The sequence below is a fragment of the Melanerpes formicivorus genome, unplaced genomic scaffold (genome assembly GCF_026170545.1).
Source record: "Melanerpes formicivorus ecotype bairdi unplaced genomic scaffold, bMelFor1.0.p_v2 SCAF_5, whole genome shotgun sequence".
In the NCBI taxonomy this organism is placed as follows: domain Eukaryota; kingdom Metazoa; phylum Chordata; class Aves; order Piciformes; family Picidae; genus Melanerpes; species Melanerpes formicivorus.
The window spans coordinates 11,595,545-11,619,269 of record NW_027142357.1 but is presented as its reverse complement, the minus strand read 5'-3'; the positions used below and the strand labels follow the sequence as shown (position 1 = coordinate 11,619,269).

Here is a 23,725-nt window from a genome sequence, read left to right as displayed (position 1 = left end):
GAGGAGACATGCCTTTCTCTTGCTCATGCAAATCTGCTTTAGAAATACAAACCTCATCTCAACCTTTTAGAATCTTTAACCAGCTACATAGACTGCATTGCGTGCAAATCTGTGAACACCTGAACTGCCAGGCAAGTCAAAAGGGCAGAGATATCACTTAGAAAGCATTGCCAAGTAGGTGGAGCATACCTACAAAAGCTTGTGAACCACCCTAGCCTTTTCTGTGCATGGGCTCCTTGCTGTTCAACTCACACCATGCTGGTGTCAGTGCTGTTGCTGCTCTTGTGCTGCCTGAATTCTGCTGCTGGTGGGAAGCTGCTGGTGATGCCAATGGAGGGCAGCCACTGGTTGAGTATGAAGGAAGTGCTGGCTGAGCTGAGCAAGAGAGGGCATGAGATAGTTGTTATTGCACCAGAGAGCAAACTACTCATAGACTCTTCAAGTATGTATGAATTGAAATCATATTCTGTGCCTTTCGAAGAGGGAGAGCTGCGTGAATATGTACGTGCATTCAGTGCGCAGGTCTTTAGTGAAGAACCTTTCCTCACCAGATTTGTGAATACTTGGAATCATTTTCGAAAGAGCACTGCAATGTTTCATGCCTTCTGCAGTTCCTTACTGTACAACAAAGAGATGATGCAATACATTGAAGAAAGTAAATTTGATGCCATCTTTACAGATCCTATGACACCCTGTGGACAAATACTTGCTTTGCACTTTTCTCTCCCCACTGTTTTCTTCTTGCGGGGCTTCCCATGCGCTATAGACATGCATGCTTCTCAGAGTCCGGACCCACCTTCCTATGTCCCACGGATGTTCTCACGCAATACAGACCATATGACATTCTCTGAGAGAGTGAAGAATTTCCTGATTGCTATTTCAGAGTATTTCACCTGCAGTATCATCTTTTCTCCATTCGAAACACTGGCCTCAGAGTTTCTCCAGAAGCCAATGACAATGACGCAGCTTTTAAGCCATGGATCTGTTTGGCTGAAGAGAATTGACTTTGTCTTTGACTATCCCATGCCTGTAATGCCCAATATGATTTTCATTGGAGGCATAAACTGTGCAAAGAAAAATCCGTTATCTCAGGTCAGTGGTTTCCTTGATATGAACATGTGCATGGGGAAGGCTGTTTGCAAACACTATTGGTGTATATAAATGCATGTACGACCTTGTGGGATTTGTATAGGAGCAGTGAGGTATATCGTAGAGACAGAAAATAGGTGGTAAGGACGGGAACTGGGTTGATTTTCATTCTCTCCCATTCTTGCAGCTACTCCTCTATAACATTAGCAGCATCTAAGCATTTTTGCTTACAAAATTGTTTCCTTCAGACTAGCTGGAAGTAGTTCATCACTTGTGCTAACGAGGCACACACCCACAAGTGTCTTAGCAGGCAGGTCCGTTGCTTATCTTTGCCAGATTGGCATAATTAGCTGAATCTATTTGTTTTACTGTTTTACATTGATTTTTTAAAAGCAGTTAATCTTACTGGTTAATAGAACCATTCTTCCCTCCTTTAGAAGCAAAGTGTAATAATGTGTCGGTCCGGACATAATGTTCTGGCTCCTCTGTCAGTTTAATCTTAGCTTTTCACCACATGGATTCATTGTGCAATTTTCTGCAAAACTGTAGGAGGTTTTCATAGCTGGTACCCAGCACTGAGCCATCTACACCAGCTTACACTGCCGTCTGACAAGGTTCCTTACAAGGGGTATACCAAAAAGCCACACTAGTTTGGTAAATGTCTTTAAAAATTCTGGTGCATACTATGCACCTCCATACTAAACAACTGGATTGACAAAATTACTTCTGCACAATCATTTTCATGTTTAGGGCTGATTGTCTGCAGACTCTGTCTATGTATTAGTGTTGCTTTCTGGGCCCTGGGCTATAGTGTTCCTGGTTTGATCAACACTGAGTTGCTAATCCAACTTTAGGTACAGCTGGCAAAACCTTGCCCTTGTCCTTGCCATTCCTGCTTCCAGCCCCTGTATCATCCTTCCAACAAGAGACTTCTCTTGAAACTGTGGTTTGAGAACCAAGTTTGTGTTTTAATTAGCATCAAGATGTAAACTTGTTAGAGTCTGGACGATTTGTGATGTGAAGCATTAATATTTTTCAAATCCTTTACAAATGGAAAATGATTTGGACTGAGAGGAGGGGAGGAATTTTTCTTACTTTGAAAATTGTTGTTTGGAAAATTAATGATCTGTTAATTTGCCCTTTTGAATAGATCACTTATCACAGGATCACAGGGTATTAAATGTTGAAAGGAACCTCTGATGATCAAGTCCAACCACCCTGCCAGAGCAGGGCACAGGTCGTGAAGTAATGCATCCACGTGTCTCTTGAAATTCTCCACAGGAGACTCCACAAATTCCCTGGGCAGCCTGTTCCAGTGCTTTGTGGTCTTCTCAGTGAACAGTTCCCCCTCACATTGAGGTGGAACCTCCTGTGCTGCAGTTTATATCCATTACCCCATGTCATATAACAGGGTGCAACTGAGTGTAGCCTATCCCCTCCCTCTTGACACCCAGTCCTCGTATATTTATATACTTTTATTAAATCCCATCTCAATCTTATCTTCTCAAGACTAAAAATCCCCAGGCCTCTGAGCCTGTCCTCAGAGGGCAGTGCTCTGGTCCCTCAGCCATTCTTGTAGCCCTCTGTTGGACTCTCTTGGGTAGATCCCTGTCCCTCGTAAACTGGGGAGCCCAAAACTAGATGCAATATTCCAAGTATGGTCTCACCAGGGCAGAATGTAAGGGAAAGAGAACCTCCCTCAATCTGCTGGACATACTCCTCTTAATGCACCCCAGGATACCATTGGCCCTCTTGGCCACAGGGGCACATTGCTGACCCATGGATAACTTCTTATCCACCAGGACTCCAAGGTCCTTCTCCACAGGGCTGCTCTCTAGCAGATCACCTCCTAACCTGTACTGGTGCAGTTTGTTATTCCTTCCCAGGTGAAGGGCTCTGCAATTATCCTTGTTGAACCTCATTAGGTTCTTCTCTGCCCAGCTCTCCAGTCTGTCCAAGTCTTGCTGAATGGGCACACAGCCTCCAGGCATATCAGCCTAGCCTCCCAGTTTGGTGTCATCAGCAAACTTGCTGAGCAGACACTCTGTCCCCTTGTTCCCCTGACTTATTGAAGGATCCCTCGTTTCCTTAAATCCCAGTATTCTTCCAGTACAAAGAAGTGGGTGTTTCACAATCTAACTGCTGCTCTGATTACTTGTCTGCTAAATTACCTGAACTTTAACACTTATTAATCCATTTTTGCTGATTATACATTTACCACAAAGCAAATAAGTGTAAGGATCATCCAGAGAAAGCACAGCACAGATTGCCTAAAAACATGGAGCTAGGCATCTTCTTTTTGAGCAGCACTCACCAGATTTCTGCAGAAATGGCCCCAGTGCACAGTGCTCATCTGCAAGTCACAGTGACTCTGGTTCCACTCCTGTTCCTGCTCGGTTTGGCTGCTGGTGGGAAGCTGCTGGTGGTGCCGGTGGATGGGAGTCATTGGCTCAGCATGCACAAAATCATGGACAGTCTTATGCAGAAGGGACGTGAAACAGTCATCGTTGCACCTGAAATCAATGTACATATAAAACCATCTGAGAACTTTGTTATGAAAATGGATCTAATACCTTTCACACAGGAAGAGGTGGATGGAAGTATCTCATCTTTTCATCAAGAAGTATGTGAAGAAGGTTCTTTTCCGGAAAGATTGCTTAACATGTACCAGGGCTGAAATGCATCTCTGTCACTTCTCTACCTGTGCACACTTACTACACAACAAGGAGCTTGTCAGATATCTTGAGGAGAGAAAGTTCGACACTCTGTTTACTGGCACTGTGGTACCCTGTGGGTAGATACTGGCAGAGCATCTTTCACTGCCTTCTGTGGTTTTGGGTTTTTTTTTTACAAGGAATGCCATATGATTTAGATTTGAAAGCCACTCAATGTCCCAGTTGCATTTCTTATGTTCCCAGGGCATATACAGAGTACACAGACTTCATGAACTTTCTCCAGCAGGTGAAGAATCTGGTCTTTGACATCCCAAATTATTTTCTCTATGATACTATCAACCATTTATAGAACTGGCTTCTGAGTTCCTTCATGGTCACTGGATCCCAGACAGCCTCCAACCACCACATCTACCACCAACTCTTCTCTATTTGTAAAGAGTAAGGCAAGCAAAGCCTTGCCCCTAGTGGGCTCACACAGGAGCTGGGTTAAGAAGTAATCCTATGTACACTCTAAGAACCTTCTACTGTGCCTCCTCTCAGCTGCATTAATTTCCCAGCAGATATCTGGCTGGTTAAAGTTGCCCACAAGGACAAGGGCTCATGATCTTGAGACAGCTTCTAGCTGCTTATAGAATAATACAGCAACCTCTTCATCCTGGTTGAGTGGTTTATAACAGACTCCAACCAGGATGTTGGCCTTGTCAGCCTTCCTTCTGATTCTCCCCACCAGCAATCCACCTGACCATCCTTAATCTCTAGTTCCATGGCACCTAGAGCCTCCCTAATGTACAGGGCCACCCCTCCTCCCCTTCTTCCTAGCCTGTCTCTACTGAAGAGGCTGTAGCCGTTAATTACTGCAGTTGTGCTTCCCTGGTGCTTTAGATTCCACTTTTGTCACACTTTCATCTTCATCAGACTTCTTATTCCAGAAACAATTTTAAACAGCTCTTCCTCATCTGCTATGGGGTCACAAGGCTCATAGACATGAGTGTTCCAAAAGACAGGTGCAGGGGTGAGAGGCAGGCATTGACCAGGGGCAAAGGAGCAGCCTCTGCAAGGCTGAATGATGATATGAATGTGACATATCTCTGCTACTTGCCAAAGGTTCAGCCAGAAGGGATCCTATCAGAAATGCAGAGTGACCACAACCCTCCCCCTGATGCCTCCTTCCTGGGGCACTCTTTACAGTTCCTTCCCCATAAAAACATGGCTGTTGTCCACTACGGAGCACAAACCTGTGAAGTGAGATGAACTTAGGACTTCATACAAAGACTTTTATCAAATCAGTGATTATACATTTACCACACAGTAAATATCTGACGGATCAAAAGTTAGGCTGTGGCACAGATTGCTTAAAAGCACAGTGGTTTTCTTTCTGAGTGGTACTCACCAGATTTCTGCAGAAATGGCCCCAGTGCATAGTGCTCATCTGCAAGTCACAGTGACTCTGGTTCTGCTCCTGTCCATGCTCAGTTTGGCTGCTGGTGGGAAGCTGCTGGTGGTGCCAGTGGATGGGAGTCATTGGCACAGCATGCACAAAATCATGGACAGTCTCAGGCAGAAGGGACATGAAATACTTGTCATTTCACCTGAAATCAATGTACACATAAAGCCACCAAAGAATTTAATTATGAAAATGTGCCCAGTCCCTTTCACACAGGAAGAGGTGAATGGAAGTATCTAATAATTTCAATGTGGTGTATTTAAGAAGGTTCTTTTCTGGAAAGATTTCTTAACATATACCAGAGGCTGAAAAGCATCTCTGTCATGTCTCACTCCACCTGTGAAACATACTATACAAAGAGTTTGTCACATATCTCGAGGAAAGCAAATTTGATGCTCTCTTTATAGACTCTGCAGTGCCCTGTGGACAGATACTGGCAGAGCATCTTTCACTTCCATGTTTGGTTTTTGGAATTTTTTATGAGTGCCATGTGGTTTAGATTTGAAAGCCACTCAATGTCCCAATCCCCCTAGGACACAGACCACATGAACTTTCTCCAGTGAAGAAAGAATCTGATCTTTGAGTACCCAAATTATTGTCCCTGTGATTTTTCCCATTCCAGAGCTAGCTTCTGAGTTCTTCCATCAGACCATGACTGTGTCAGAACTTTTAAGCCACGCTTCCATTTGGCTCATGAGATTTGATTTTGTGTTAGATTATCCAAGACCTTTGATGCCCAACACAATTTTTATTGGAGGAGTACACTGTGCTCACAAGGAGCTACCTCAGGTAGGTGACACTCTGGTTTTAATTCATGCTGAGGTCCACTTCTGTGTTCACAGAGGTGGAATTTCAAGTTCCTGGTAGGAATGAAGTTCCTGGCTTGGTTGACTTAGGCAAACCCTTGTGAAAGAAATTATTTTTCTCTCACTTTCTTCCTCACTTTCCATTTCCTGTGTAGGCAGCTATACCTGTGCACTTAGAAAGTTGTTCAGTTGATGCCCCTAGGTTACACCTACATGAAACCATTTTGTATAACACTGTGCAACTTGGTAGCTCCTTTCTCCCACAGTGAGTGATGGTAGAGCAGAGGGTAAGTGTGAGGGCCTGTCAGAGACTTGCAGTAAGGTACAATCCATACAACTTTGCAAACTGTTGTAGTAGGGTCTGGCATTTACTGGGAAATGCATGTCAGGCTTCTGTCCTCATGCAGCCTTGCTGCCTTACCACTATCTTCTCTGCCAACAAATTTGTCTACTTCTTCACAAGGGTATTTCCAAAGCTGGAATCAGGAAGAATGTCAAAAGCTGTGGACTGTCAGATAAGAAGCATCAACTCTGTTTACAGGCAGGCCTCAGAAGATTTGATCTTGCTGATGGCTGTGTGAGATCTGAGGAAAAAAAAAAAAAAAAAAGAAAAGAAAAAAAAAAAAAAAAAGAAAAGAAAAAAAAAAAAGTCGTCAATGAGCCTCAGGATCTGCATGTGATCACTTGACTTGCACCAGGGGAGGTTCAGGTTGGATATTAGGAAGAAGTTCTATACAGAAAGAGTGATTGCCCATTGGAATGGGCTGCCCAGGGAGGTGGTGGAGTCGCCGTCATTGGAGGTGTTCAGGAGGAGACTTGATGGGGCGCTTGGTGCCATGGGTTAGCTGTTTGGGTGGGTTGGATTGGTTGATGGGTTGGACACGATGATCTTGAAGGTCTCTTCCAACCTGGTTTGGTTTATTCTAAATAAAGGTTTTATTCTAAAGGCTCAGAAAGCTCCCTACAATAGAGCCTGCCACCACCTGATGAATTCAGTTTCTTTGCAGCTTTGCAAAAGGACATAACCACAGGTCAGCAGTGCATCCCATGAATTTTATCAGATTTGTCAATGCACAGCTTTTCAGCCATTCCATTTGGCTGGGGGAAAAAAAAAAAAAGTTACATTGTTTTACATATCCTAGGCTGGTAAAGCTTCTCTTACTGTCAAAAAGTTGAGAGAAAAATCTTGATCCATTTATGCTTTGCAGGAGTTTGGAGTCCTGCCCTGGTGCTTATCATACCACTTTTGTCGCACTTTCATCTTCATCAGACTTCTTATTCCAGCAACAATTTTAAACAGCTATTCCACGTGTGCTGTGGGGTCACAAGGCTCATAGGAACGAGTGCTCCAAAAGACAGGTGCAGGGGTGAGAGGCAGGCTTTGGCCAGGGACAAAGGAACAGCCTCTGCAAGGCTAAGGGTGATATGGATGTGACATATGTCTGCTACTTGCTAAAGGTTCAGTCAGAGGGAGCCTATCAGAAAACCACACTCAGCATAATCCTCCCCTGCTGCCTCCTTCCTGGAGCACTCTTTACAGTTCCTTCCCCATAAAAACATGGGTGTTATCTACTACACTGCACCAACCTGTGAAGTGAGATGAACTTAGGACTTCATACAAAGACTTTTATCAAATCAGTGATTATACATTTACCACACAATAAATACCACAAGGATCACAAGTTAGGCTGTGGCACAGATTGCTTAAAAGCACAGGGCTGGTGCTATTGCTTCAGTACCACCACTGGTTTTCTTCCTGAGTGGTACTCACCAGATTTCTGCAGAAATGGCCCCAGTGATTCATGCTCATCTGCAAATCACAGTGACTCTGGTTCTGCTCCTGTCCATGCTCAGTTTGGCTACTGGTGGGAAGCTGCTGGTGGTGCCAGTGGATGGGAGTCATTGGCACAGCATGCACAAAATCATGGACAGTCTCAGGCAGAAGGGACATGAAATACTTGTCATTGCACCTGAAATCAATGTACACATAAAGCCACCAAAGAATTTAATTATGAAAATGTGCCCAGTCCCTTTCACACAGGAAGAGGTGAATGGAACTATCTAATAATTTCAACGTGGTTTAGTTTGTGGCTTAAACCTCTTTCATGTTGCTTTATAGCTTTACAAGCTAGCACAGGGTCACAATATGGCTGCAACTCCAGGTTAACTACCCAAATGTGCACTGCCACCTTAGGGCACACATAATGCTGCATCACCTCCTTACCTGAGGTCTTTTCCTCTCTCTCACTGAAAGATGACAATGCACACCTGGGCGCCGCAGCTACCTCTCTGCTTGGCTTGTTAGGACACCTTCTCTCCACCTCTTTTAGCTTTAGGTCTTTTGAAATTGCCTCTTGGTCAGCTAGAAGGAACATTTTGACTGAACAGGCTGCAGGATGTGACTGGTTTGATGTCTGAAACTCCTTCCTCTTTAATGACGTTTCCTTAGTCCTTCTTGCTGGCTCATGAGAATCTCTTACCATGACACACGGAGAACCTCTTATCAAAGTAAACTTTTGAGGACACATTTCATATGAGCCATTTGATGTGCTTAGAACACCCAGGCATCTAGAGCAAAGCTAGGCACTTCATGAAGCAGATCTTCCATCACTCCTACCTGCTCCAAGACAACTCTTCTAGACTGCTGCCGGTCTTCAGAATCACAGAATTAACCAGGTTGGGAAAGAACTTTTTGATCATCAAGTCCAACCTATCACCTAGCACCTTCTAATCAACTAAACCATGGCACTAAGTTCCTCATCCAGGCTTATTTTAAACACTTCCAGGGACAAGCTGTGACAAGAAGCTATCCTCCAAATACTCCAAGAACCTTCTAGACTGATTCCTCTCTGAGCTCTCCCCAGAGAGAAATGTTTGGTTGGGGGGGTCTAACACAGTCTCTCTTCTCCAGCCAGCAATTGCTCTTGTTCACCTTGCAAACTTTTAGAATCATACACCTTACTGGCAGATGAGAGCTGCTTGGCCAGGTACTTCTTTTAGGCACAAAGTGCCTATACACGCTTCTCTATCTTTAAAGCTTTTATGTACCTTTGCACATGAAAAGTATTAAAGGATATTGTTTATAGGCATATATTTCATTCACTCATCTGCCCACCAGGTTTCCACTGCACCATTGGCTGCAGCTTCAACTCAGGTTCTCATGAATAATTTAAATCCCATCCAGATCCACCTGATCTGGATATCGAAACAAGTAGCTGGGGGGGGACTGTCTTCCACATCAGATCACATCAGCCATGCTGTTACATAGGTAAATGTTCAATATCTCAGAGGTAAAAAGTTTTTTCCCACAGTCTCAGCATATTTTGTCAAACTGGCCTTTGTGGCATGATTATCCCAGTTACTGATACCCATTAGGCATTGACCTGGCCATCATTGAGCAAGTGTTATAGGGCACAGATCCTCCAACATGCTGCATTTTGCTTAAAACATCCTGTCCTACAGCATGCAGAAGCACCATGTTGTACCTTCTTCTGGTAAGCACAGGACAAAGCTATGAACTTCTCATTGGTTCATACTGCAGCCAGGCCTTACTGAATTCCTTTGAGAATTGCCTGTCGTTCAGAACGTTCAAACACATTTGCTCCATACCTTCTGAAGTCTTATAGGCCCACTTCAGAAAGGACTATGTGATACCACTCCTTAGCATGCCAGCTTCTGCTTATCTTGTAGAACATACTGTATGAACTTTTCTGAGCAAAGGTGTAAGAGAGAAATTGGAAGCTTAGCTCCTTCACATCAAGAATGCATTGATGCCTCATATATTATAAGCTCTCTGGAGAAGCTCAGTGGCCATAAAAGTTGATTTATGCCTTGAATCTGGCACAGGACAGACAAGTGCACAGGGACTGATCTGAAGCCCCCCTGATCCAGAAAAATCCCTCTAGAAGCAACTGCTACCTCTGCTAACAAAGCTCTGATAAGTGCTCTGAACCTTTTCAGATAACTGCCTTGGTCCTTTGATAGCACTCTTATCAATTCACTTATCACTGTTGATAAACTTTGAACTCCAACAACAACATGTCTCAGTAAACTTTTTGTGGAGGCAAAGATTAAAGACCATCAAGTTATAAATGAGGTACAACTGGGGTTGTTTTAAATACCATATACTGCTTGGTAGAAGCGAGAAGGAGCAGTTCATGTCTGTTCCTGCCAGCAGTCCCATGAGAGTGAAGCGGAGGTACCGGATACATGCTGGGCTCGCTCTTCTTCTTTCTTTCTGGAGTTTGGCACAAGGTGGGAAGCTCTTGGTCGTGCCTCAGGATGGAAGTCACTGGCTCAGCATGCGTATGGTTCTGGAGAAACTCTGGGAAAGGGGGCATGAAATTGTTGCAGTGGTTCCTGAGGCCACTTTGCTCATGAAAAGCTCAGAAAATTTCACCATCAAAACATACTCTGTGCCTTACACGCAGGAGTTTCTGGATAGATTCTACCATTCCATTGGTGAAAACAGTTTTGCTAACCCTCCCCTTCTAGAAAAAATTTCATCTGTTCTTAGCAACATATCAGAAGGGATGAGAGTGTTCTCTACTGCTTGTCGGCATCTCTTATACAATGAAGAGCTAATGAAGTACCTCCGGGACAGCAAATTCGATGCCATTATGTCAGATCCTGTGTTGCCTTGTGGACCGATTATTGCCGAACATCTCTCTCTCCCTTCAGTGTACTTCATGCGTGGTCTGCCATGTTCCTTAGACTACAAAGCTACCCAGTGTCCCAGTCCTTTTTCTTACGTGCCGAGGACTTTCATGTCCAGTTCAGATCACATGACATTTATGGATCGTGTGAAGAACCTCCTGATTGGGTCTTCAGAGCATTTGCTTTGCCATCTGTTTTACTTACAACATGAAAACTTAGCTTCTGAGTTTCTTCACAGAGAAGTAACGGCATTAGAACTGTTTAACAAAGCATCAGTTTGGCTGATGAGATACGACTTTGTTTTTGAGTATCCGCGCCCAATAATGCCAAATATGGTCTACATTGGAGGCATCAATTGTGAGCAGAAGCAGCCATTATCACAGGTTTGTCATTGTTCATGTTGGGGGTGTTACAGTATTTATTCAGCTATTTAAGATTTGCTTTTTGAAGTGCTTCCTATAGTAGTATTTGTGCTGGAGCTAATATGTGATCAAATACCTGTTTCCTTAGTTGCTAGAGTCCCTTTTTGCTATCTTATGAAAAGTATTATTTTACCATGACACACTGTGGTAGTTTGGAGTCACCATCACTGGAGGTGTTGAGGAAGAGACTTGATGGGGTGCTTGGTGCCATGGTTTAATTGATTAGATAGTGTTGGATGATAGGTTGGACTCATTGACCTCAAAGGTCTCTTCCAACCTGGTTAATTCTATTCTATTCTTATTTGTATTCTTGTTCTATTCTATTTCTATTTCTGTTCTATTTCTATTTCTTTTCTATTCTAGGTTGCACCTAGAAAATTTTCCACAGATCCTGAGCAGAAAGGTAGTAGAATGTAAATAAATCACTATTGTATGTGAAAAAGAAAATAATGATAAGATCTAAATAATAAAGTTAGATTTGTAACCTAACTGTCTTTATGGCTTCCTTTCTCTGGATGACACTCTGCTTCTGCTGGCTTTGCTGACCTTGAACATGTTCTTGGGGTTAAGTACTAACAGCAACTCTGCTCTTTCTCTTGTCTGGTGTATAGGGGGAGGGAAGAAAACAGGGAGGAGGAAGCTATGAATTACTCCCTGGTTTGTCCAAGGGGGTCTTGTGTTGTTTATATATCATACATATAGGTATATATTGTATATTTTGTACATCATCATTGCATTCCATATTTTAGATTGTAGTTTTGCTTTTAAATACTGCTTCATTTACTTTCCCACTGAGCTGGTCTGGCAATTTTATGTTGGGGGGAATTTTCAACCCACCACACTCATGGAGAACCTCCTATGAAAATAAGCCAAGTACCTTTGGCAAAGGAAGGCATTTCATGAACTACATCTCCTATCACTCCTACCTTCTCCAAGACAAGTCTTCCAAACTGCTGCTGCTCTTCAGAGGTCTCCCCAGTCTGGCGTGCTTGCTTAGGGGTCTAACAGAGTCTCTCTTCTCCAGCCAGCAATTGCTCTCGTTCAGCTACTATTCCTTGTTTTATTTTGTAAGTTTGCTAACTTTTGGCATCCACCTTTTCATTTTAAGTCTCTCCCATTCCTGCCAGCACTCTTCTATTGCATTACTGGGATCTAGCCATTTTTGCTTACAAAGTTGTTTTCTTTGGGTAGGTGGAAGCAGTTCATCACTGCACTCTTGCTAGCAAGGCACAGACCCACTAGTGAGGGTGATCCTCGTCTTCACAGGCAGGTCTGTTGCTTATCTTTGCCAGATCAGTATAATTAACTGAATTTATTTGTTTTCCTGCCAGAATGAATTTTTAAAAACAGTTGATCTTTTTGGTTAATAGAATCATCTCTTCGTAGTTTAGAAAAGTGTCATAGTGTGTCAGTTAGCAGATAACATTATGGTTCCTCTTTCAGTCTTGTCTTAGCCTTTCGCCAGATGGACTTTTGTATTCATAAAGGAGGAACTTTGTACTGCAGATATGAGTTAAAATCCTGCTTGGGGTGAATTATATAATTAGTCATGAAAAATTATTTTTCTCTCATCTTCTTCTTCACTTTCCCTTTCATGTATATTCAGCTATAGCTTTGGACTTCTAAAGTAAGCTCAGTTGAAGAGAAACTATATTTTTTGTAGTGAAGGTCTGGTCCCACCCAAAGGGATTTTCAGAATTTGTAGACAAAATGTTGGATTTGTCATATGAATATCTCTCATGGGACAGTCCAGACAACCTTAAAAGCTCTTTCCAGGATAAACCCCAAGTCCAAGAATTGAGCCATGAAGCAGGTCTGATTTGACAGCTATAGTGCAGCATGTCTAGCACTGTGGAGATGGATGCAGCCTTGGTGACTGTACTAATCTCTTAGCTGTGGTATGTGCTTTGGGTGCCTCTGATGTGGATGACAGCAATGTACAAAGTTATTGCTAAAGAGCCTTCTCTGCTGCTGTTTAGGAAAGAATGGAGAGTTGTGCTGCTCTTTTTGGTGCCTTAGGTTTCTTTTTGGTCATATAATAAAGGAAATGTGAGCATTAGGGTAAGGTCACAAAGCCTGTGTGGCAATTACACCATTCCCCAAGTGGTAAAGGTGGCTGTGATTTGACAAATTGAAGTGCAATTTGCTACCAGGTTACACCTACATGAAACCATTTTGTATAACACTGTGCAACTTGGTAGCTCCTTTCTCCCACAGTGAGTGATGGAAGAGCAGAGGGTAAGTGTGAGGGCCTGTCAGAGACTTGCAGTTAGGTACAATCCATACAACTTTGCAAACTGTTGTAGTACGGTCTGGCATTTACTGGGAAATGCATGTCAGGCTTCTGTCCTCATGCAGCCTTGCTGCCTTACCACTATCTTCTCTGCCAACAAATTTGTCTACTTCTTCACAAGGGTATTTCCAAAGCTGGAATCAGGAAGAATGTCAAAAGCTGTAGGCTGTCAGATAAGAAGCATCATTTCTATTTACAGGCAGGCCTCAGAAGATTTGATCTTGCTGATGGCTGTGTGAGATCTGAGGAAAAAACAAAAAGAAAAGAAAAAAAAGAAGTCAATGAGCCTCAGGATCTGCATGTGATCACTTGGCTCAGAAAGCTCCCTACAAACAGAGCCTGCCACCACCTGATGAATTCAGTTTCTTTGCTATAGATAGGATAAAGAAAAGATGGTGGCAAGGTTAGAATTGAATAGAATAGAATAAGAATAGGAATAAGAATAAGAATAAGAATAAGAATAGGAATAGGAATAAGAATAAGAATAAGAATAAGAATAAGAATAAGAATAAGAATAAGAATAAGAATAAGAATAGAATTAGAATAGACCAGACCAGACTGGAAAAGACCCTCGAGATCATCAAGTCCAACCTATCACCCAACACCATCTTATCAACTAAACCATGGCACCAAGGACCCCATCCAGTCTCCTTCTAAACACCTCCAGTGATGGTGACTCCACCATCTCCCTGGGCAGCACATTCCAATGGCCAATCACTCTTTCTTTGAAGAACTTCTTCCTAACATCCAGCATAAACCTCCCCTGGAGCAGCTTGAGACAGTGTCCTCTTGTTCTGGTGCTTGTTGTCTGGGAGAAGAGACCAACTCCCACCTGGCTACAATCTCCCTTCAAGATGTTTTGATATTCCCGAGTGCAGTGTTTACAGTCATCTATGAAACTGAGTTTGTTCTTTCATAGATATCTTTACTTAAAGGTTGACTCTGTGCTTGTGAGCCTTCTCTAAAGTGTCTACTGGCAAGAAAAAAAACATTTTCCTATGGCAAATTTTCCTTTTGACTTGCTGCAGCAGCAAGAGTCAGTGGCAAGTTTGGATTTGTGAAACTTATCCTCTTCCTTTCACTGATCTCATGGCCAGAGATTCTCATAGTGTGTTTCTGCTTTCTGTGTGTTGCCAGTAGACATAAAGCTAGTTTCTGGGATCTAAGTGCAAGCTCTGTGCTGGCATTTGATTCCATGATTTGGTCTACAACACTCGACAGAATCTGCTAGGTCACAGCTATGACATCCTCATTAACTTTTACAGTGCGTTTAGCCTTGCTTGAGCTGATGACCATTAGAGCAAAACAACTTTTTCAGAACTAATAACCTTTCACTTCCAAGTGATTCTCCACAAGAATCAGTGTTTCTGTTGCTTTGTGGTAGAAGAATCTTGGTTTTCTCTGGTATGGATGAGAATTTTTTTTCTCTGTGCCTTGGATCACAGTTGTACCAAGAGTCCTTCTTTTAAGCATTCCCCCAGGATGGAGAAGCCTGCCACAAAGCTCAGTGGGTAAAAGTCCAGTATGAGTCAGGCAGTGGAGCTGCCTATGAAAAGCTTCTACCACAGAGCAATTTCCTCATGTGAATACTGTTAGGTACCAGTGATCAAAGCATCAGTAACATCTCAAGATGCAGGGAGATCTGGAAGTGCAAGCTGAAGCCATCAATGGCCAGCACTCTGGGGAAGGGTTCACAGCACCTGAAAAGGTTTCTTGTTTTATCAGACACCAAACACTTGATACTGGAAAGGCCCTCAAGAGGGCATGTGGCCAGAAACTCTCTGGCCAAAACAAGGTTTGACATTTCAGCAGGTTGCTCAGGTCCTTTTTGGTAACATCTTCTGCAAGAGTTTAATTTAATAAGGTTACTAAACCCCTCTCTATTATATTTCAAAAGTCATGGCAGTCTGGTGAAGTCCCCACAGACTGGAAAAGGGGAAACATTGCCCCCATCTTCAAAAAGGGTAAGAAGGAGGAACCAGGGAACTACAGGCCAGTCAGTCTCACCTCTGTGCCTGGAAAGATCATGGAGCAGATCCCACTGGAGTCACTACTGGCTCAGAAGAAAAGTGAAGAGGTGATTGGGAACAGTCAGCATGGCTTTGCCAAGGGCAAATCCTGCCTGACCAACCTGGTGGCCTTCTATGAGCAGGTGACAAAATTAATAGATGAGGGATGAGTAACTGATGTCATTTACCTGGACCTGAGCAAAGCCTTCGACACTGTCCCGCACCACATCCTGGTCTCCAAACTGGTGACACATGGGTTTGATGGGTGGACCACTAGATGGATAAGGAACTGGCTTGATGGCCGCACCCAAAGAGTGGCTGTCAATGGCTCCATGTCCCAGTGGAGGCCAGTGACAAGCGGAGTCCCTCAGGGATCAGTCCTGGGACCTGTCTTGTTCAACATCTTTGTGGGCGACATGGACAGTGGCATTGAGTGCACCCTCAGCAAGTTTGCTGATGACACCAAGCTGTGTGGTGCAGCAGACGCGCTGGAGGGAAGGGAGGCCATCCAGAGGGACCTTGACAGGCTGGAGAGGTGGGCACAAGCCAACCTCATGAAGTTCAGTAAGAGCAAGTGCAGGGTCCTGCATCTGGGTCGAGGCAATCCCAGGCACAAATACAGGCTGGGCAGTGACTGGCTGGAAAGTAGCCCTGAGGAGAGAGACTTGGGGGTGCTGGTGGACAAAAAGCTCAACATGAGCTCTCAATGTGCACCTGCAGCCCGCAAAGCCAATCAGATCCTGGGCTGCATCAGGAGAAGTGTGGCTAGCAGGTCGAGGGAGGTGATCCTCCCCCTCTACTCAGCCCTGGTGAGACCCCACCTGGAGTACTGTGTCCAGTTCTGGAGCCCCTATTACAAGAGGGATCTGGAGGTGCTGGAACATGTCCAGAGAAGGGCCACAAGGATGATCAGAGGGCTGGAGCACCTCTCCTATGAGGACAGACTGAAGGAGTTGGGGCTGTTCAGTCTGCAGAAGAGAAGGCTCTGAGGTGACCTAATTGTGGCATTCCAGTATCTGAAGGGGGCCCACAGAAAGGCTGGGGAAGGACTTCTCAGGATCTCAGGTAGTGATAGGAGTAGGGGGAATGGAATGAAGCTGGAGGTGGGGAGATTCAGGCTAGATGTGAGGAGGAGATTCTTCACCATGAGAGTGGTGAAGCCCTGGAATGGGTTGTGCAGGGAGGTGGTTGAGGCCCCGTCCCTGGAGGTGTTTAAAACCAGGCTGGATGAGGCTCTGTCCAGCCTGATCTAGTGTGGGGTGTCCCTGCCCATGGCAGGGGGGTTGGAACTAGATGATTCTTGTGGCCCCTTCCAACCCTGAATGATACCATGATACTATGAATTTGAGAAGTCCTTTACTGGTCTTCTGTTCTGCCTTATGGATCCTGAACTCCTGCATAATTTCCTCACCTTCAGATTTTTATTTCTTTTTTAAATTTGAAGGTATTGCCATGGCTCAGGTCACACACACTCACTGTAGAATGTGTCAGTTCTTAATGTCAAGCAGTGCAGAGCAAGAGCTTATCTGTGCATCTTCTGCAACAGCTTCAAGGTTGTTTTTTTCAGTCCAGCTATTCAGGCTGCCACATATCTCACAGGGGTGGATGATCAAAACCCTCATTCATTTGTGCTTTGCAAAACATTGTAGTATTTCTATGGTGCTTAATGTACCATTTTTGTCACACACTCATAGACCTATTCACTCTGGAAACAATCTCAAGCAGGTCTTCCACACCTGCTATGGGGTCACAAAGCTCACAGAGATAAGTGTTCAAAGAGACAGGTGCAGGGGTGAGGCAGGCCTAGTTCAGGGCAAAGGAGCAGCCTCTGCAAGGTGATATGGATGTGACATACCTCTGGTCCTTGCCAAAAGTTCAGCCAAAGGGTTCCTATCAAAAATGCAGTCTCAACACAACTGTCCCCTTTTGCCTCCTTCCTGGGGCACTCTCTACAGTTCCTTCACCATGAACATATGGGCGTTGCCTGCTACACTGCACCAACCTACAAAGGGAGATGAACTTAGGACCTGAGAACCAGCAATTTGTCACATCACTGATTGTACATTTACCACACAGTAAATACCTGATGGATCAAAAGTCAGGCTGTGGCACAGATTGCTTAAAAGCACAGGGCTGGTGCTATTGTTTCAGTACCACCAGTGGTTTTCTCCCTGAGTGGTACTCAGCAGATATCTGCAGAAATGGCCCCAGTGATTCATGCTCATCTGCAAATCACAGTGACTCTGGTTCTGCTCCTGTCCATGCTCAGTTTGGCTACTGGTGGGAAACTGCTGGTGGTGCCATTGGATGGGAGTCATTGGCTCAGCATGCGGGAAGTGTTGGACAGTCTCAGTCAGAAGGGACATGAAGTAGTCGTCGTTGCACCTGAAATCAATGAACATATAAAGCCATCAAAGAATCTCATTATGAAAATGTACCCAGTTCCATTCACACAGGAAGAGCTGGATCACACTTTCAAGAGAGCAAGCCAGGAGGTATTTGAAGAAGGACCTTTTCTGGAAAGATTTCTTAAAACATATGAACAAATGAAAACAGTGTCTGCAACTTTACTATCTACTTGTAAACACTTGCTGTATAACAAAGAACTTGTCAGGTACCTTATGGAGAAGAAATTTGATGCTGTCTTTACAGATCCAATACTACCCTGTGGACAGATAGTGGCCGAGTATCTTTCAGTCCCTTCCATAGTTTTTTTGCAGCAAATACCATGTGGTTTAGATTTTGAAGCCACCCAATGTCCCAATCCCCCTTCTTACATCCCCAGGTTATTTACAGACCTTACAGACCACATGAACTTTCTGCAGAGAGTGAAGAATATGCTCTTTGACTTTGTAAATTATTTCCTCTGTGATTTTGTCTTTGACCCATATTCACAACTGGCTTCTGAGTTCCTCCAGAGGAATGTGACCGTGCTCAGTCTCTTAAGCAAGGCTTCCATTTGGCTTCTAAAGATAGACTTTGTTTTACAATATCCAAGACCATTGATGCCCAACATGGTTTTGATTGGTGGGGTAAACTGTGCTCCCAAGAAGCTATCTCAGGTGGGTCATACTCTGTTGTTTTTGTTCTGGTTGTTATTGCAGTCTTTTAGACACTCTGAAAATTTGTAGCACAGGTTTCCTAAGAAGGGTCTCTTTCTGTGGGCAACAGGATTGCAACTGCTTTGTACTTTGCAAAGATGTGCCTGTACTCCTGCCAGTGAGGGCATCCCAGTATCACACTCATCCTGTGATCCACCTTGACACTGCAGATTTCCTCCATGCTCAGACCTTTTTTTCTTTAAAGAAGGATTCTGTCTGTTTTGAATTATCCTAGGGTCATACTCACCTTTTTGTCCACAAGGACCCTAGGTCATTTTCTGCAGCACTGCTGTTTGGATTGCACCCTGTCATGTGGCATGGGGTTTCCCCATCCCAGTGACATAACTTTGCTTTTGCCTTTGCTGACTTTAGTGAGGCTCCTATTGGCATATTTCTTCAGTTTGTGGCATTCTTTTTGCATATCACTGACCAACGATGCTCCTCTTTCAAAGTATCAAGTGCCATCATTAAAAAAAATAATTATAATTTAGGTTACTTTGTTCTTATAAAATAAAGGTTGTGTTTATTTCAGGGTGTTTTTGTTTTTCATGTGTATTGAAATATATTCTGTGGTTAGCAGAGTCCCATCATAGCTTCTATTTTTACAAATTACTCTTCCTGGGAAGCAAGTTTTTCCGATATTGACTTTGCAAAACAGTGGAGTAGGGCTTATTTTTCAGGAAAAGTTGAATCTGACACAGTAAAAAGGCAATGTTTTGATGAAGATTCAAAATTGGCCTCAATCTAGAAAAGCAGAGATGGAATAATCTATATAGCTAAACCTGGGAAAAGAACTATGACAGAGGATCCATGGCAGAGGTCTATAAAATCTAGAGAAGTGTAGGAAAGGTGAAAGGGCAGCTGATAAGTGACTTCTCCCAGAACCTGACCTGTGACTAATACTGAAAAAAGGCAGCAGTAAACTTATAGCAAACAAAAGACAGTATTTATTCACACCACACACCCCATATTTGTATTTTGTAGACAAAACCTGTGAGCCTCAAAAGGATTTGAATGGTTAATAAGAGAGACATTCTGACTGCTAGGCTTACAAAAGAGGGAAGCATGGCTTCCCCTGATGAGGGCTATTTGCTGTACCCTTTCCAAACTCTTGGAACCCAGCTCTGTACTTTACTTTCTCCTGATAGATGATCTCGTTTCACCCTTGCCATTGGAACAGTCTGAACTTGTGGACTTCAGTCTCTGCATTCCTACACACGTGACAGGCTGTTTGCATGTTGCTCAAAAGGCACTGACGCAGCTTTAAAACTCTTACAAAGTTGCCTTCAGCCTTTAAGGGTTTCGTTTGTGGCTTAAACCTCTTTCATGTTGCTTTATAGCTTTACAAGCTAGCACAGGGTCACAATATGGCTGCAACTCCAGGTTAACTACCCAAGTGTGCACTGCCACCTTAGGGCACACATAATGCTGCATCACCTCCTTACCTGAGGTCTTTTCCTCTCTCTCACTGAAAGATGACAACGCACACCTGGGTGCCGCAGCTACCTCTCTGCTTGGCTTGTTAGGACACCTTCTCTCCACCTCTTTTAGCTTTAGGTCTTTTGAAATTGCCTCTTGGTCAGCTAGAAGGAACATTTTGACTGAACAGGCTGCAGAATGTGACTGGTTTGATGTCTGAAAGTCCTTCCTCTTTAATGCAGTTTCCTTAGTCATTAGAGTCCTTCTTGCTGGCTCATGAGAATCTCTTCTTTTACCATGACACACGGAGAACCTCCTATCAAAGTAAACTTTTGAGGACACATTTCATATGAGCCCTTTGATGTGCTCATAACACCCAGGCAGCTCTGAGGTGAAGCATTAATATTTTCCAAGTCTTTTATAAATGAAACATTATTTGGACTGACAGGAAGAGATTCTTATTTGGAAAATTAATGATCTGTTAACTGGCCCTTTTGAGCAGATCACTTATTGAAGGATCCATTGGTGCACCTCCAGTATAAAGAGGTGGGTGTTTCCCAATTTAACTGATTCTTTGATTTCTTGTCTGCTAAATTACCTGAACTTTAACACTTCTTAACCCATTTTTGCTGATTATACATTTACCACAAAGCAAATAAGTGTAAGGATCATCCAGAGAAAGCACAGCACAGATTGCCTAAAAACATGGAGCTAGGCATCTTCTTCTTGAGCAGCACTCACCAGATTTCTGCAGAAATGGCCCCAGTGCACAGTGCTCATCTGCAAGTCACAGTGACTCTGGTTCCACTCCTGTTCCTGCTCGGTTTGGCTGCTGGTGGGAAGCTGCTGGTGGTGCCGGTGGATGGGAGTCATTGGCTCAGCATGCACAAAATCATGGACAGTCTTATGCAGAAGGGACGTGAAACAGTCATCGTTGCACCTGAAATCAATGTACATATAAAACCATCTGAGAACTTTGTTATGAAAATGGATCTAATACCTTTCACACAGGAAGAGGTGGATGGAAGTATCTCATCTTTTCATCAAGAAGTATGTGAAGAAGGTTCTTTTCCGGAAAGATTGCTTAACATGTACCAGGGCCGAAATGCATCTCTGTCACTTCTCTACCTGTGCACACTTACTACACAACAAGGAGCTTGTCAGATATCTTGAGGAGAGAAAGTTCGATGCTGTCTCTACAGACCCTGTAGTGCCCTGTGGGCAGATACTGGCAGAGCATCTTTCACTTCCTTCTGTGGTATTTTATGGGTAATGCCATGTGGTTTCCATTTTGAAGCAACTCAATGTCTCAATCCTCCTTCTTATGTCCCATGGCACTCACAGACAATAGACTGCAAGAACTTTCTCCAGTGTGTTAAGAACATAATCCTTGTAAACCCAAGTTATTTTCTCTGTGATTTTGTCTATCAACCTATCAGAGATTTCCTATAATGAGATGTGAGTGTGCCCAGTCTCTTAAGCCAGTCTTCCGTAAGGCTCATGAGGTTCGATTTTGTGTTAGATTATCCTTTGACGCCCAACATCTTGCAAATGGAGGAGTAAACTGTGCTCACCTCAGGTGGTTCACACTCTGTGTGAATTTATGCTCCGATAGATTTAGATTTACGCTCTGTGTGCACAAAGGGGTCCCAGTTTGGGACGTCTTACTCCAGAAACAACCTTAAACAGTTTATGGACATGTGCTGTGGGGGCCACAAGGCTCATAGGAATGAGTGCTCCAAGAGATGGGTGCAGGCGTGAGAGGCAGGCTTTGACCAGGGGTAAAGGAGCAGCCTCTGCAAGGCTGAATAGTTATATGGATGTGACATATCTCTGATGCTTGCCAAAGGTTCAGCCAGAGGGAGCCTATCAGAATTGTAGTCTCACCCCAAACCACTCCGCCACCTTCCTGTGGCATTTACGATTCTTCTCATCGAAACAGATGGCAATTACCAAGATCATTCACTATGCAGCACCAAGCTGTGAAGTGACATGAACTTAGAACTTGATATGAAGACTTTTATCAAATCATGGATTTGGGGACTTGAGCATCTCTCCTGCGAAGACAGACTGAGACCCCCGGGGCTGTTTAGTCCTGAGAAGACTGAGAGGGGATCTCATCAATGTGTGTAAATATCTGAGGGGTGGGTGTCAAGTGGAGGGGGCCAAACTCTGTTCGGTGGTGCACAGTAATAAGGCAAGAAACAACCGGTTCAAGATTGAACATAGAAGATCTCACTTCAACATGAGGAGAAACTTCTGTACAGTGAGGGTGAGAGAGCACTGGGACAGGCTGCCCAGGGAGGTTGTGGAGTCTCCTTCTCTGCAGACTTTCAAAACCCACCTGGATGCATTCCCATGCGAACTACCCTATGTTGATGCCTTTAGGATACACCTACATGAAACCATTTTGTATAACACTGTGCAACTTGGTAGCTCCTTTCTCCCACAGTGAGTGATGGAAGAGCAGAGGGTAAGTGTGAGGGCCTGTCAGAGACTTGCAGTAAGGTACAATCCATACAACTTTGCAAACTGTTGTAGTACGGTCTGGCATTTACTGGGAAATGCATGTCAGGCTTCTGTCCTCATGCAGCCTTGCTGCCTTACCACTATCTTCTCTGCCAACAAATTTGTCTACTTCTTCACAAGGGTATTTCCAAAGCTGGAATCAGGAAGAATGTCAAAAGCTGTGGACTGTCAGATAAGAAGCATCATCTCTGTTTACAGGCAGGCCTCAGAAGATTTGATCTTGCTGATGGCTGTGTGAGATCTGAGGGGAAAACAAAAAGAAAAGAAAAAAAAGAAGTCAATGAGCCTCAGGATCTGCATGTGATCACTTGGCTCAGAAAGCTCCCTACAAACAGAGCCTGCCACCCCCTGATGAATTCAGTTTCTTTGCTAGAGCTAGGAGAAATAAATGAAGTGACAGGAAAAGCTTGATCTTCTTTCAGAAAACAATTCCCTCGTGTGAATACTGCTAGGTACCACCAGTCAAACCATCAGTAACATCTCAGAGTTCACGGAGATCTGAATGTGCATGGTGAAGCTATCGATGGCCAGCACTCTGGGGAAGGGGAAGGGTTCACAGCACCTGAAAAGGTTTCTTGTTTTATTAGACACCAGACTCTTGATACTGGAAAGACCCTCAAGAGGGCATGTGGCCAGAAACTCCCTGGCCAAAACAAGGGCAAGTTTGACATTTCAGCAGGTTGCTCAGGTCCTTTTTGGTAACATCTTCCACAAAAAAGAGTTTAATTTGAGAAGTCCTTTACTGGTCTTCTGTTCTGCCTTCTGGATCCTGAATCCCTGCATAATTTCCCCACATTCCTCAGACTTTTTTTTTTTTTTAAATACATATTATGTGAAGGTATTGCCACAGTTTGCAAAGCGGTTGACTCAAAAGATACATTAGTTTGGAAGGTGACATCAATGACTAGAGTGCTTGATTTGCAGATGCACATAGCCACAGGTCAGCAGTGTGTCACATGAATTCCATCAGATGTGCCATTGCAGAGCTTTTCAGCCATTCCATTTGGCTGGGAAAAAACAAAAAGTTATGTTGTTCTACATATCCTATGCCACTAAAGCTGCTCAGATCTCATTGTTGAGAAGTTAAGAGCAAAAGCCTTATCCGTTTGTGCTTTGCAGGACTTTGCAGTCCTTCCATAGTGCTTATCATACCACTTTAGTTGCACTTTCATCTTCATCAGACTTCTTATTCCAGAAACGATTTTAAACAACTATTCCACATGTGCTGTGGGGTCACAAGGCTCATAGGAACGAGTGCTCCAAAAGACAGGTGCAGGGGTGA

The 23,725-nt window shown here is 43.8% G+C and overlaps 3 protein-coding genes and 1 pseudogene across 7 annotated transcripts in view; all 4 read left to right on the top strand.

Annotated features, from left to right (window-relative positions):
* LOC137441143 (UDP-glucuronosyltransferase 1A1-like) overlaps nt 1-23,725 on the top strand; it is a 110,912-nt gene that overhangs the window by 49,431 nt on the left and 37,756 nt on the right. Inside the window, exon 1 of one of the 5 annotated variants that reach the window (XM_068138124.1) lies at nt 241-1,092. The exons of the other annotated variants lie outside the window; for them this stretch is intronic. Coding sequence (XP_067994225.1) covers nt 256-1,092 — 837 coding nt within the window. The 5' untranslated portion in view covers nt 241-255. Of the gene's footprint in view, nt 1-240; nt 1,093-23,725 lie in introns of those variants that run through there. 5 annotated transcript variants of the gene reach the window in all.
* On the top strand, nt 1,892-9,029 carry LOC137441150 (UDP-glucuronosyltransferase 1A1-like; annotated as a pseudogene).
* LOC137441144 (UDP-glucuronosyltransferase 1A1-like) lies at nt 9,029-15,665 on the top strand. The gene is made up of 2 exons (XM_068138127.1): nt 9,029-11,053; nt 11,456-15,665. The coding sequence occupies exons 1-2, from the start codon at nt 10,106-10,108 to the stop codon at nt 11,507-11,509; spliced, it is 1,002 nt and encodes a 333-aa protein (XP_067994228.1). The 5' UTR covers nt 9,029-10,105; the 3' UTR covers nt 11,510-15,665.
* Nucleotides 16,292-18,624, top strand: LOC137441142 (UDP-glucuronosyltransferase 1A1-like). The gene has a single exon (XM_068138115.1). It carries the CDS (start codon nt 17,596-17,598, stop codon nt 18,523-18,525), a length of 930 nt encoding a protein of 309 aa, XP_067994216.1. The 5' UTR covers nt 16,292-17,595; the 3' UTR covers nt 18,526-18,624.